Source organism: Chanodichthys erythropterus, chromosome 12, assembly GCF_024489055.1.
Source record: "Chanodichthys erythropterus isolate Z2021 chromosome 12, ASM2448905v1, whole genome shotgun sequence".
NCBI classification, from domain to species: Eukaryota; Metazoa; Chordata; class Actinopteri; order Cypriniformes; family Xenocyprididae; genus Chanodichthys; species Chanodichthys erythropterus.
This window is the reverse complement of record NC_090232.1, coordinates 9,639,700-9,655,618: the sequence shown is the minus strand read 5'-3', so window position 1 is coordinate 9,655,618 and position 15,919 is coordinate 9,639,700. Positions and strand designations below refer to the sequence as shown.

General features: G+C 37.2%; 1 protein-coding gene across 3 annotated transcripts; it reads left to right on the top strand.

Moving 5' to 3' along the window:
- The first annotated feature begins 3,410 nt into the window (after window positions 1-3,410).
- On the top strand, window positions 3,411-15,509 carry si:ch211-14k19.8 (uncharacterized). 3 transcript variants are annotated; one of them, XM_067404307.1, is made up of 11 exons: window positions 3,411-3,693; window positions 4,245-4,592; window positions 5,774-7,975; window positions 8,088-8,158; window positions 8,536-8,594; window positions 10,144-10,301; window positions 11,194-11,353; window positions 11,543-11,734; window positions 11,958-12,179; window positions 14,869-15,025; window positions 15,115-15,509. In XM_067404307.1, exons 1-11 carry the CDS (start codon window positions 3,651-3,653, stop codon window positions 15,187-15,189), a joined length of 3,687 nt encoding a protein of 1,228 aa, XP_067260408.1. In that variant the 5' UTR covers window positions 3,411-3,650; the 3' UTR covers window positions 15,190-15,509. The 3 variants fall into 3 exon arrangements, with proteins under 3 accessions (XP_067260408.1, XP_067260409.1, XP_067260410.1); XM_067404308.1 differs by lacking the exon at window positions 4,245-4,592; XM_067404309.1 differs by lacking the exon at window positions 4,245-4,592 and having other exon boundaries at window positions 3,435-3,489.
- The last annotated feature ends 410 nt before the right edge of the window (window positions 15,510-15,919 follow it).

Sequence of the window (15,919 nt, the reverse complement as noted above, 5' to 3'; positions counted from 1 at the left end):
CAGTTTGAAGCATCTTAATTATGTCTTCAGATGTACGTTATGAATCTTTGTCAATGTGATCAGTTCGCTCACTGATAAGATTTTTTGTTTTTTGACGTATAAACCAGAAAGTATTTATAAAAATTAAGGGTTACACTTTATTTTAAGGTGTCATTGTTACAGTGTAATTATATACAGTGGGTACAGAAAGTATTCAGACCCCCTTAAATTTTTCACTCTTTGTTATATTGCAGCCATTTGCTAAAATCATTTAAGTTCATTTTTTTTTCCTCATTAATGTAAACACAGCACCCCATATTGACAGAAAAACACAGAATTGTTGATATTTTTGCAGATTTATTAAAAAAAGAAAAACTGAAATATCACATGGTCCTAAGTATTCAGACCCTTTGCTCAGTATTTAGTAGAAGCACGCTTTTGATCTAATACAGCCATGAGTCTTTTTGGGAAAGATGCAACAAGTTTTTCACACCTGGATTTGGGGCTCCTCTGCCATTCCTCCTTGCAGATCCTCTCCAGTTCTGGCAGGTTGGATGGTAAACGTTGGTGGACAGCCATTTTTAGGTTTCTCCAGAGATGCTCAATTGGGTTTAAGTCAGGGCTCTGGCTGGGCCATTCAAGAACAGTCACGGAGTTGTTGTGAAGCCACTCCTTCATTATTTTAGCTGTGTGTTTATGGTCATTGTCTTGTTGGAAGGTAAACCTTCGTCCCAGTCTGAGGTCCTGAGCACTCTGGAGAAGGTTTTCGTCCAGGATATCCTGTACTTGGCCGCATTCAAAAAGCCCCGACTGGTGGAGGGCTGCAGTGATGGTTGACTTTCTACAACTTTCTCCCATCTCCCAACTGCATCTCTGGAGCTCAGCCACAGTGATCTTTGGGTTTTTCTTTACCTCTCTCACCAAGGTTCTTCTCCCCCGATAGCTCTAGGAAGGGTTCTGGTCATCCCAAACGTCTTCCATTTAAGGATTATGGAGGCCGCTGTGCTCTTAGGAACCTTCAGTGCAGCAGAAAGTTTTTTGTAACCTTGGCCAGATCTGTGCCTTGCCAAAATTCTGTCTCTGAGCTCTTCAGGCAGTTCCTTTGACCTCATGATTCTCATTTGCTCTGACATGCACTGTGAGCTGTAAGGTCTTATATAGACAGGTGTGTGGCTTTCCTAATCAAGTCCAGTCAGTATAATCAAACACAGCTGGACTCAAATGAAGGTGTAGAACCATCTCAAGGATGATCAGAAGAAATGGACAGCACCTGAGTTAAATATATGAGGGTCACAGCAAAGGGTCTGAATACTTAGGACCATGTGATATTTCAGTTTTTCTTTTTTATTAAATCTGCAAAAATGTCAACAATTCTGTGTTTTTCTGTCAATATGGGGTGCTGTGTGTACATTAATGAGGAAAAAAATGAACTTAAATGATTTTAGCAAATGGCTGCAATATAACAAAGAGTGAAAAATTTAAGGGGGTCTGAATACTTTCTGTACCCACTGTATTTATTGAGTACAGAATAATATTAATTGACAACATGTACTTACTATAGGGTTAGGGTAGGATTAGGATTTGGTTGAGGGTTAGTTGCATGTAATTATGCATAATTTACTGTTATTACTATGGTAAGTACATGTAACATATGTAACAAGGACACTGTAAAATAAAGTGTTACCGAATTAAGTATCAATGTTAAGTACACTACCATTCAAAGGTTTGGGGTTGGTATGATTTTTTTAAATGTTTTTGAAAGAAGTCTCTTATTCTCACGAAGGCTACATTTTTTTTTTAATTAAAATGTAATTTATTCCTGTGATCAAAGCTGAATTTTCAGCATCATTTCTCCAGTCTTCATTGTCACATGATCCTTCAGAAATCTTTTGTAAGATTCTAAATTTATTTACTTAAGCTTTTGATCAATTCAATGCATCCATGCTGAATAAAAGTATTTAATTTCCTTCAAAACAGCAAAAAAGAAAAAAACTTTGAATGGTAATGTACAAAACAAGAAACTGCAAGAGTTCATAATCATATTTAGGAGTGGTTGTGTTTGGTATGTCACAGCACCACCTACTGGAAATGCTTTCAAAGTAAGGTAAAAATTTTACCCAAAGTCTTTTCCAGAGCTGGAACCAAGAGTTTAAACAGGCTATATTAGGAAACATTTCTTGTCCAGTACTCAATCATCATTGTAATAAAACTAATACAATCTTCCACTATAACTTTTAACTCACCCTAAATAATATCAAGCAGTAGACATTTATTACAGTGTGGCTTAAAATAGTGAATACTTTCACATTTGCACATGAATTCCTTTAATGCCATTTCTAAATTTTGTGTATTTCAGGATTTTCTCTTGAACATAAAAGGACTAATGTGTCTGTCTCAACCTTGTATTTCATTCAGAATATTACATATTTCACATAATAGTCAAAATAGTTTGAGGAGCAAAATGCGGAGAACACAATTTCAGTGAGAACTAATCTATATCAAAATTTAGGATTACAGCAATTTTAGACATATGATTCATCCTTAATCTAGACTTAATAAATAAGCAATATGCTATTGCCATAATGGCTAATTTCAGACTTTAGTTGATGTTAAGTTCAAAAGATTTTAGATTTAAAAGACACTCCTATCTCCCATTTATTAACTTAAATAAGCCCATGTTTCCTTTTTAGGTGTAATAAACCCTTCTCCCTCCCTCTTGTGTTTATGTGTGTGTTAGTATGTCTGTGAACATACCTCTCACTGAGATGATGAGAAGCTAGGGAGGGACGCTTCAGGCATTTCCTTCTTTTGTGAGTGTCAGAATTTCTGTGCATTTGGGAATGGTTAAGCAGAGTTTTAAATGCAATGATATTAGAGTTTGAAATAGTATAGTATTAGTTTTCACTTGCCTATACAAATGCAGCTCCAAAGAAGACATTGTTTTAGTAATATTGGTACTGAAACTGATTTGTACTTGTGTCTACACCCTCACACAAAGATACTGTGGTAACAATACTATGGTAATCCTAATTTTTTTTTGTTTTGTTTTGTTTTAGGTGCATTCAATCCCCAAAACTGCTGTCTAAATAGGTATCTCTTGATTTTGAGACGCATGATGAGTCAACATTGACAATGATCTCTGAATGACCTTCTGTGTTAAACTATTTTTTAGTTTGAATTGACAGCACAAGCTCGTCAGGGGAGTGAAAACAAGCACTCTCTCTGTTTTCTCTCACACAAACACACACAACCTGGGTAGTTAACCTAATCTTAAAAATCTTCTCTGTCTGTCCCCTTAACTTTTAACCGCTTCCGTCCCATTTTCCCTCTTAAAAAGATGCCTAATCGTAATCATATGTTTGCACGTTGCCTTGTTTTCTACACTCTGTAGGCGAGCTTGCGCGCTCACAGAAACGCACGCACGCGCGCGCTTCATTTAAGTGAGCTGCGGTGAGTTCTACTCAACCTCTCTGTGGCGGACTGAAGGATGAACTCGACTCTTCTATAAAGGTCCATTTAAAGAAACAGAACGAAAACTGCTATTGGCACTCGTTACACATTCTTCTCGACTAGTTTAAGTATTGTCTACATCATATTTTAGAACAGTATAATAATCTTTATGGAATTAACTGTGTGGACGGATTCCATCCTGGAATGTTTTGTCTCGCAAAATGTTTCGTTTTGTCTATGTTTTGTTATTTATTTTCGCTCCAGGTAAGAAGATAATTTCATTAATAGACGATAGGAGATATTTAAATGCTAAACATATTATTATCCTGCTTTATGTTAAAAATGTAGCCTACTGATAAGCAATATTCTTAAAAAAAAAACTGTATTTCATATAGTTTTCTTTTTATATTTTAGCTATATATAATATCCCTACATAAATTTACCTTATAGTAAAGTAACCTTAAAATTCCATATACTAGGCCTAGTGAATTGTTATGCACCACAGAATTTACACACTTATCAAAAGTACTACCATGTTTTTGGACATCATGCCATGGTAGTACTATGGTATTCTTGGAAGTACCATGTAAATACCATGGTACATGAACTCAGTATATTATTTATCAAAGTACCACAGTATTACCCCTTACAAAAAGTGCTGTGGTGGTACTTTACCACCAATAGTGTTGGTATCAGATGTTAATACTTTGATACTTTGAAATATGGTACTGAAATTCATGGCCTAACTTTCAGAAGAAATATGTAATGCTTCTTAATTATTGAAGGTGATGATGAATAATGATGTTTCTCTGTAGGTAAGACATTGTTAAACGTGCAAGACTGTGGCGTTAAAATTCTTGGAGAGAGGAGTGGCTCAATCCGGTACTCTTTACGCCCAAACAGCCTTTTATTTAACAGGATAACCAACGAAAGCACAGAAAAACTGTTGAATGTTACCTGCACTTGGGTTATTGCACATGAAAACCAGACTGTTTGGATAGATGTCATTTCTGTTGGGAAAGGTGCCCTTAGGATTCAGTTTGGGAATGGGGATACACTTACTTACAAAAAAGAGGAGCGTGCGTTATTCTCTGGCACTGGGAGAACCGTCATTGAATGGAGCTTGAGAAGGACTGATAAAACATTTGCCACATTACATCTGAGTAAGTGTAATAAGGTCACTTACATGCCTGCCAGTTGGATGTCAATAGCATGTTTTTAGACATAGTACTTAGGTAAATATGGTAATACCATGTTTTTTGGACACGTATAATGCCAATACCAAGTATCAAAGGTTTGTTCATGTACTGTGGTAGTACCATGTTATTCTAGGAAGTACCATAGAGTGCCATGTAAATACCACATGAATTTAGGACCATGGTAAATTTCAAAGTACCATAGTATTAGCATCACTATACCATAATACCACAACCATACATTTTTTATAAGGACATGGTACAGTAGCTTCTTGGTAAGGGGTACCATGGTATGTCCAAAATACTATAAGTATCATTCAAAAATTTGGGGTTGGTAAGATTTTAAATGTTTTTGGAAGAAGACTCTTATTCTCACCAAGGCTGCATTTATTTGATTAAAATATAATTTATTCCTGTGATGCAAAGCTGAATTTTCAGCATCATTACTCCAGTCTTAAGTGTCACATGATCCTTCAGAAATCATTCTAATCGGCTGATTTGGTGCTTAAGAAACATTTATTATTATCTATGTTGAAAACAGTTGTGCTGCTTAACATTTTTGAGGAATGTGATAATTTTTTCAGGATTCTTTGATGAACAAAAAGTTCAAAATAACAGCATGGTACTTTTTGTACACATATAATCTGCTAATCTTGTAAACACATCAGAACAAAAAACAAGTGTCTTCGATGTTGATGTATTTAGCGTTCATCAATATCAGTGTAATATTTTTTCATATTAATATTTACACTATCATTCAAAAGTTTGGGGTCAGCAATCTGTTTTTTCTGTAGAGAAATTAATACTTTTATTCATCAAAGACATATTAATTGATCAAAACTTACAGTAACATTTCAATTAATTTCAATGTTCTTTTAAACTTTCTACTCATCAAAGAATCTTAAAAAAGTATCACTGTTTTCACTGTTTTCAACATTGATATGAAACATTACTCAAGCATATTAGATCAGCATATTAGAATATTTTCAGAGAAGGTTGTTGTATGTTTATTTATTTAGTATTAGAATCCTGTGTCTTGAATAATCTCATAATTCCTGTTTCCATTCTTCTGTGTGTGTGTGTGTGTGTGTGTGTGTGTGTGTGTGTGTGTGTGTGTGTGTGTGTGTGTGTGTGTGTGTGTTTCTCAGGATGGAACACGTCAGAGGACAATCACACTCTTGCTATGATTCCTTACACCCACTTTGACGCTAACTCAGTGTCTAACTCTCCGAGTGGCTCAAACGATGTAACCTACACCGCAGATGTTCCAGTGAGCAGCAATGCAGCCCCCAAAACACACGCTCTCAGGGGCAAGAATATACAGCAGGGCGGAGGTGTGTCTGACCTGGCTGATAAGCGCAGCCCCCTCTTTCTGCAGGAAATCACCAACAATGGACAGGAAACGGCTGGAGCCTGGAACTCCGACCTCGCACTCACTGGCACACATTCTTATTTTGATACGCACACCACCTCTGCCCTTGACACACACATGAACACACTCGTCGGGTTGTCCCATGAACCTTCTTTGGCTTCTACTGAAATCCAACCACCATTGCTGTCTGTCCAAACTACACCCAGACAGGCAACTGACGTTGCGTCAAAAACAAGTGCACTTTTAGCCACTACTGATTTTGCATACACTAAATTGCATAGAGGAAGTTCACAATACACAATTCAGTCCAAAATGACTAAAAGAGGTCTTCCAAGTTCAATGTTTCCGACTTCCAGCTTTATTACGGTAAGTCCACAAAATATTCAGCCATTTGATACAACTTCTAAACTTAAAGACTTCCTTAGTGACACTGTTAACAAGGCTAAAGCTACAATAGTGACGCTCCCAAACAAGGATGTGTTTACAATACCAGAGAATGTCGGAACGAGTGAATTTCAGGCCAGTTTTTTTAGTTCAAACACTATCACAGATGACAACCAGCCTATAGCATCGGAAATGGACAGGACAGATCGCTCTCCAAGGTCAACTAATCAAAATCAAACAATCTATGATGATTCAGTTCTTACTCGGAGTACGTCTGCTACAGTATCAAAGTTTCAAGTTGTTAATCAAACCAATCCATTAGCATTTTCTGATAGCGACATGACTGAATACTCAGGTTACTCCACATCTCCAAGTGAGCCACCAATAACTCTTACCACTGAGAATGAGCCAACAACCTCAAGCGAGTTCATGCACACTTCACTTAACACACTTCCAACTCCAACTTTAACTTCTTTGGAAGCATCAACCCCTCGCATCTCACACACCATCCAGAGTCAGCACAATACAAGCACCCAAGAAACCAGCTCCGCATCTGCATCAATGTCTGATCTGACGGCACACAACAATAACAAAACCAGTGCCTTCACCACTTTCCCAACTACCATCCCTCCAAACCTGACTCCTACTGAAGGTCCTAGTACACCAGAAGAGGACGAGGGTCTATCACCATCTGGAAGTGATTGTCTTGGTCTTCCATGCACATCGTATTTACCATCTACAGTACTAGGAGAACAAGAAAGCCCCATTACCAGCTCTCCATCGATCTCTTTGTCAAGTTCTGCAAGTCCTCCGATTATTCCTAATGTGACTTCTGACCTCATGGTTGAAGATAGCTCTACAGTTAGATTTGAGAAACCTGAAGTGTCCCCATCACAGAATGCCAACACAAATTCAAGTATGCATACTGAATTCCCTACATTTACACCTCAGTATTCAATTCCATCTTCTGAAAACACGCAGAGCAATGTGGGATTTTCCGATGTAACAGATATCAACGAGATGAGTAGTGGTCAAACAATGGGTGTAAGTCATTCCAGTCCTACTCTGACTAGTGCGACAAGTCTGAAGACGACTCTTGGCTTATCTCCATTTAATGACATTCATACTGGATCAACAGAAAACAATAATGTCTTTACTGCCCACACTACCATAACATTGAGTACTTCATCATCTGACACCACAGCTTCCTACATCTCTCAGGTCAGTACAACTGATCGTGCCTTTCGGACAAGCACACCTATTAGTGTGACTACTCCACATTGGGAAACCAGTCAGACTTCTGCGGTTCACCCACCTTCAGTAACTACACTGCAGATGAATCCACATGCCACGTCCACAGAAACGACTTCAGCCCAGGTCCGTACGCACATCCCAGTGCCTCAACCCAGCACTGTCAGACCTCCCCAACATATGACCACAAGCTCTTATCTTATTCAAACAAAAGCACACACAATATCTTCACAAGCAGTCACCCAAACATCTAAGATCAATTCTACTGCATCGAGCGTTGACAGGAAGTGGCCACATGGGCAGCATTATTTCATAGTGGAGGACCAGCCAGCAATTATCAAGGGTGAGTAACATTTCTGTTGATTTTGCTTCTCTGAGACTCCTTGTTATTACACATGTCTGATTAAAAAGGGATCTCTTTTGTTTTCATGAAAAACATTTGTTCTGTTTTACAGAGAAAACATTTCAAGTACTCTTACAAATCATCCTGGAAGGGGATTATGCCCCTAGTATGAGACTGCTTGAGGTAAAACCATTTGAATTACTTTATGTACACTACCGTTCAAAGGTTTGGTACATTTTTTTTTTTAAAGAAGGCTGCATTTATTTGATCAAAAATACTGTAAAACAGTAATATTGAGAAATATTATTACAATTGAAATGGTCTGTTTTAATATTCAGACTTTAGTGTCACATGATTTGGTGTTCATGTTGAAAACAGTTGTGCTTAATATTTTTGTGGAAACTAGTACAAAAAAACTAGTAAATTTTAATTTCTTAAAAAAAAAAAAAAAATCTTACCTCAAACCTTTGAACTGTAGTGTATGCACACTCATGTCATTAGATGCTTCATCCCATTTGATTGGCATTGCAATAATGTTTGGTAATCATCCACTCCTGCAGGTGGAGACATTTCTGCAGAGCCTTTCTGGATTCCAGAATCAACAAGTGACCTGGCACAGGTAGCTTTATTGGCCTGTATATTTGCAATTCATCTGTTTAGAGATGTGCATTGTAGGTTAGCTGAGAGACTAGATTTTGCTGAAATCATTATTGCCATTCAGTCAGTATTTAAAAAAGTAGTTGTTGATGTAAATGAACACATTTTTCTTTTAATGTAATTTAAAGGAACACTCCACTTTTTTTGAAAATAGGCTCATTTTCCAACTCCCCTAGAGTTAAACAGTTGAGTTTTACCGTTTTCAAATCTATTCAGCCGATCTCCGGGTCTGGCGGTACCACTTTTAGCATAGCTTTCCATGGCTGCAGCAGGTGCAATGATATTATGCACCGCCTGTGACCCCCCTTTTGTACAGGGAGCGTGCCTTGCAACCATGGAGACATTTGTGAGAGACGCTGCGTAATATCATTGCACTGCTGCAGCCATGGAACGGCAGAAAAGTTCCTTGATTATTATGGCGGAATGAGAGTATAGTTCCTAGCCATATCAGCCTAGAAAATCGCAACTTTTCATTTTCTGTCGGTCTTAGTACACAATGCAACTACAGAAGAGTCAAGTTTTAAATAGGAAAAATATCAAAACTCTTTGGTCATTTTTGAGCGAGATGCTAATGGTCTAATCAGATTCAATGAACTATGCTAAGCTATGCTAAAAGTGGTACCGCCAGACCCGGAGATCGGCTGAATGGATTCGAAAACGGTAAAACTCAACTGTTTAACTCTAGGGAAGTTGGAAAATGAGCCTATTTTCAAAAAAAGTGGAGTGTTCCTTTAAGTGTTTTGACTGATTGTCTAAACTTTAAGGGGCCATTTACACGACACCATTTTCAACTAAATCAAACACTTTTTATACGTTTTGGCCATTCATTCACATGACAATGGCGTTTTGGGTGCCTAAAAAAGCAAACTTTTGAAAATGGGTTTCAAAGTGCATGTTTTTGAAAACGATACAATTATCGTCTCCATACAATCTACAAAAACACGAATTTGTGAAAACAGTGACGTCATGCGCATGCATGTTCAGTCTATAGGTGCATAGTGTTTCTTTACAAAGTGACATCGCCAACTACTGGCCTTGCAGCAGAATACAGCATTTTAATCTTTTTCGCGAATCCGTGTGAATGGGGATCGTTTTGACAATGGTGTTGTCTGTACACAAAGAAAAAACTTTTCAGTTTTTAGTATATTGTTGTCATGTAGATGTACCCTAATTATATGTATAGGATCATAATTGAACTGCAAAGGGTTCATGAGATTGTGATAGAAATGCAAATGCAAAATGAAGCTAAATTAAAATATTATTTAAAAAAACAATGTATTATTAAATATACATTATATTGTTAGGCTATATAAAATATATTGTTAGATATAAATTATTAAAACAATCAAAATATATTTTAAGTTTAAAATCTTAGGTAGTACTTAATTAAAGTCACAGTTGTTCTTCAGCAGATAAAAAAAAAATTGTAAAAACCTGATCTAAAATATCTGTGGTTGATGGCGTGTCAGTTAAATGCCTTTGATTGACTCTGTCATGTGTGTTTTCATCAGTGGTCCAGTTCTGCAAACAGTAGTTCAATTCCAAACAGTGGAAGCACTCTCCTGGCTGGGAAGGGTGGAGTCTCTGTTACAGGAGGCGGGGTTAAACCCACTACCGAAGAAAGGAATATTTGTGGGAGGAGTTAAAGTGAAAAATATTACTGTGGGAGGTGAGTGTTGAACAACAAGATCTTAAAGGGATAGTTCACCCAAAAATGAAAATTTGATGTTTATCTGCTTACCCCCAGCGCATCCAAGATGTAGGTGTCTTTGTTTCTTCAGTAGAACACAAATTATGATTTTTAACTCCAACCATTGACGTCTGTCAGTCAAATAATGCTAGTGGATGGGAACTTCAACTACAAGAGTAAATAAAACTTGCATAGACAAGTCCAAATTAAACCCTGCGGCTCGTGACAACACATTGATGTCCTAAGACACGAAACGATCGGTTTGTGCGAGAAACCGAACAGTATTTATATAATTTTTTAACTCTAAAACACCACTATGTCCAACTGCGTTCAGCATTCTCTTAGTGAGGTCTGATCTGGCTCTGACAGCGGCAGTGATGTCTCGCGCTTATACTTCAATGAGTGCTAGACATCACTTCTGCTGTCAGAGCGTGATCAGACCTACAGACCTTACTACTTACCCATCCACTAGCATTATTTGACTGACAGGCGGCAACGGTTGGAGTTAAAAATCATCATTTGTGTTCTACTGAAGAAACAAAGACACCTACATCTTGGATGCGCTGGGGGTAAGCAGATAAACATCAAATTTTCATTTTTGGGTGAACTATCCCTTTAACCAGTTACATCTTTTTTAATATCTCTCGCATTTATTCGTATAATACGGAGCTTATAAGGGCGGTTGAAAAAAATTAGATGTGCGTTCGCTTGCATAACATTTGTGTTACTCAAGAAACTGCATTAGCTCTCAAAAGCACTGAAATATAGTTGTCCTTAACACCTCATATTATTCCGCAAAGTTCCACTGGGGAACGCAATAGCATTTGAAAATACCCCCCCCCTTTTTTTTTTTTGTTTCTTTCTTTCTCAGGTTTGCAGGCAGATGTTTGTGAATGGTTGTTTGAATGTCCATCTGGGTTCCAGTGTGTTTCTTCGAAAGGCAATGCCACCTGTACATCTGTTTGCCACTCTGAATACTGTAAACATCAGGGCATCTGTGTCCATCGCCTCGGGCAACAGCCTATCTGCCAGTAAGTTACATGTACTTGCGGCATAAATCTGGCCTTCATTGCAGCTTTTTAGTCAAGATCTTCCCATTTATAAAGGAAGAAACCTTCTCACTGATACGTATAGCTTGTAAATGCAACTTTCCAGGAGAACTAATTAAAAATACTTGCTGAAATGACCTGCAGGTTTGACCAAACTCTCTCTTTCTGAAGGTGTCCTGTTGGAGAGGATTACTGGTTTATGGGGCAGCGCTGTGACCTCCGCATGACCCGACCGCGTTTGGTTGGCATGTGTTTTGGGGTACTGATCGCTGTCGCTGCAGTCATGGCTCTTCTGTCTTATCTCGCAGTGCGCCGATATAAAAGCATGCTTATGCAGGCCAAAGTGGAACAAACACGCAGCAGGTATCATGTGCAATCGTTTTAAACACACAAACACTCCAATGAAGTCATCTGTAGTAGCCTGGCTTTGTTATTGGAAATAGTTTGCAGGATATCATTAGCTAGTTAAAACAATCCTGAAAACTGAATGTGGCACAGGGAGGGACAGGGTCGAGTGAACACACACAGACACTCTTATATGTGAATTTTATTAATATTCTTTTGTATTCTGTATCTGTGGACACAGTTATCGCAGATTCAATCACTTTGATGAGCTTTCGGCTCGTTTTTGGGGAAGGTCCTGGCCAGGCTCTGACGACTCGTTGGATAACCCTGCCTTCACCCGCTCAGATGAATTACTACATCTGAGAGCACTTGATCGTACCTGCTGTTACCATGATGACACTCTTTCTGTGGTATCCACATACCATGGAAGCGGAACACACCTCAACACCATATATCCTCACGGGTACCGTAAGATTATTTGCATATTATTGAATAAACAATGGTTTACCATTGTTTTTTGGACATGGTACCATAGTAATACAATGGTATTCTTTAAAGTACCCTGTGAATGCCATGGTAAATGAATTTCAGTACCATGGTACACTACAATTCAAAAGTTTGGGGTCGGCAAGATTTTAAATGTTTTGTAAAAAGTTTCTTATATTCACCAAGGCTGCATTTATTTGATCAAAAATACAGTAAAACAGTGAAATACTATACTATAGTAGTGTTGTCAAATATACTGACATTGGTACCAAGTTGGTACTGAAATTCTAAAAAATGTGACAATACCAGCATTTCCCCCTAGCATTTTGATTGCTGTTGAGTGGATTCTTAAACACATCTGATTGGCCATTGTGTTCATGCACTCAATAGATACGTCTGTGATTGGCTACAATGATCAAAACACGGGAGCGTTTGAAAGCCCATGGGTGTTTTCAAAAGCATTTTGAAAGCATGAGTGTTTGAAAGCAGGCACCTATCAGCGGACCGGTCTGGGCAAGTGCTCGGTAAAGAGCGTCAAAGATGTCTGTTTACATGTTTTTGAAGCGTTGATCATTGTTGCCAATCAATGCAGATATCGTCACATTTTTAAAGTTTCAGTACCAACTTGGTATCAAAGTCGGTACTTTTGACAACACTACTATAGAGTGCAACAATTGCGTTCCAGAAGTAAAATCTCCATTAAAGGTGCCATAGAACATTTTTTTTAAGTCTAAGGTGTCCCCTGAATGTGTCTGTGAAGTTTCAGCTCAAAATACCCCATATTTTTTGTTTTTATAATTTTTTTTAACTGCCTATTTTGGGGCATCATTAAATATGAGCCGACTTAGGCTGCGGCCCCTTTAAATGCTTACGCTCCCCGCCCCCGGAGCTCCCGCTTGCCTTAAACAGCATAAACAAAGTTCAAACAGCTAATATAACCCTCCAAATTGATCTTTATAAAGTGTTCATCATGCAACATGTCTAATCGCGTAAGTACAGTGTTGATTTTGATGTTTACATTTGATTCTGAACGAGTTTGATAGTGCTCCGTGGCTAAAGCTAACATTACACACTGTTGGAGAGATTTATAAAGAATGAAGTTGTGTTTATGAATTATACAGACTGCAAGTTTTTAATAATGAAAATAGCGACGGCTCTCGTCTCCGCGAATACAGTAATAAACGATGATAACTTTAACCACATTTAACAGTACATTAGCAACATGCTAACAAAACATTTAGAAAGACATTTTACAAATATCACTAAAAATATCATGTAATCTTGAATCATGTCAGTTATTATTGCTCCATCTGCCATTTTTCGCTATTGTTCTTGCTTGCTTACCTAGTCTGTTGATTCAGCTGTGCACATGCAGACGTCCTGCCCTTGTCTAATGCTTGAACATGAGCTGGCATATGCAAATATTGGGGGCGTACATATTAATGATCCCGACTGTTACGTAACAGTCAGTGTTATGTTGAGATTCGCCTGTTCTTCGGAGGTCTTTTAAACAAATGAGATTTATATAAGAAGGAGGAAACAATAAAGAGTTTGAGACTCACTGTATGTCATTTCCATGTACTGAACTCTTGTTATTCAACTATGCCAAGATAAATTCAATTTTTAATTCTAGGGCACCTTTAAAGTTCTCCATAGGGAAATTCATTTTTAATGATAACTTATAAACCTTTAAAGACAGCCCTACTGTGAGCTACTAGATTGTTAATCGATGGTACATGCTTCTGTTGAAGCTGTCAGTCCGCATTATTTTTAAGAGTGTTTAACAATGGAATTCCTGGTGAAAAAGTAGATTATCCATGATTGTGTACAGAAAATTACACCAACGAAAAAAGCAACACGCTCCAAAAGCGTGTTTACCAACTCCCATGAAGCCTTGCGAATGATGTAATCGAGTGTAATCAAAATATTTAAATATTTCAGTATATATGCATATTTTGCAATAAACTTATATGCTGTTTGTATTATGCTGTTCGCAATGCTTCATGGGATTGCAGTTCTTTCCCTCACAAAAGCCGTTAAATACGCAGTCTTGAACCTTTGTATTTTTGTCCAATTTTAAAATTCTTTTTTGCTTCAAATAACTATTGTAATATTATGACTCATCTCGCAGCTGCTTGACTTGGTTCATGGCTTATAACGCTTTAACGAAGACTTTTTTGAAATCCCTAGAGGAATGAATGGAAAATACTTCCAGAACCAATGCTGATGAAAAAGTGGGCGAGTCTTCTATTTCAATATATTTTCAAATGTAATTTATTTCTAAACTACATTTTTAGCAGCCATTACTCTAACATGTTGATTTACTGCTCAAGAAAAATTTCTTATTATCAATGTTGAAAACAGTTACACTTAATATTTTTGTGGAAACATTGATACATTTTTCAGGATTCTTTGATGAATAAAACATTGAAAAGAACAGCATTTATTTGAAATTTGATATTTGATATATTGATTTTTTTTATATATATTATAAATGTCTTTACTGTCACTTTTGATCAATTGAATGTGTCCTTGCTGAATAAAACTAACAAAACTAAAACTAAACATACAAACATCCCAAACATTTGATTGGCAGTGAATATTCCAAAGTACACAAGTAGAGTAAGTTGTTAACTTGATTTTTCTGTGTATGTTTGGGCTTACAGTTCTCAGTATGGTTGGGATCTCAGCAACTGCAGCTTGGCAGATGGTGTAGTGGATTCAGGGAAAGCTAGTGACCTGTCGGTCTGTAGCTGGCCAATCGAGCCGATTCAGTGGACACCATTCCCTTTACTGCAGCAGCTCAGCAGGAATACAACTACGGTAAGACACAAACACAGACTCTGTTTCTAAATTGTTGTAACTGATTGAGATTGTATTGTTGTAGCGTGAAAACTATGCTACTTATCCAGGTGAAAGTGTCTCGTCCTCGCTCTTACTGTGAAGGCATGGAACTTGTAGATTTAGAGAAGAGCTGGACAGCTTAACGAAGATTCAGAGAAACCTTCTGGCCAAGAGTGAGAATATTTCATCTGTTTAAGGAACACCATTGTTGTGCCAAACTGATATGGATCCATCTTAATAAAATCTCTTTTAACTAAAAAAAAGATTTTTTTTTTTTAATTTTCTTACAGTGCACTCTGCACAATGTACACTGCCGTTGGGGTCAGTAAGTTTAATTTTTATTTTATTTTTAAGTAAATTCATACTTTTATTCAGCAAGGAACTTCTTTTGAACTTCTAATGAATCACAGTTTGCACAAAAAAATTAAGCAGCACAATTGTTGCATATTAGAATGATTTCTGAAGGATCATGTGACACTGAAGACTGGAGTAATGATGCTAAAAATTCACTTTTGCCATCATCACAGGAATAAATTACAGCTTAACTGTATTAAAACAGAAAACAATTATTTTAAATTGTACTGATGTTTAAAAATATTACAGTTTTTACTGCATTTATTTTGATCAAATAAATGCAGCCTTGGTGAGCAGAAGACAATTCTTTAAAAACATAAAAAATCCTACCATCCCTAAACTTTTGAGCAATAGTGTACATAAAATTTGCTAATTTAAATAAAATGAGGTACTTATTCTGTAAGATATAACACATAGTTTTTCATATCAAAAGACTAAAATAAAAAACTAAAATTTCTAAAAATTTTGTAACACTCCCGCTCTGCCTTCCAAACGGTGACAACAAATGAATGAGGCAGT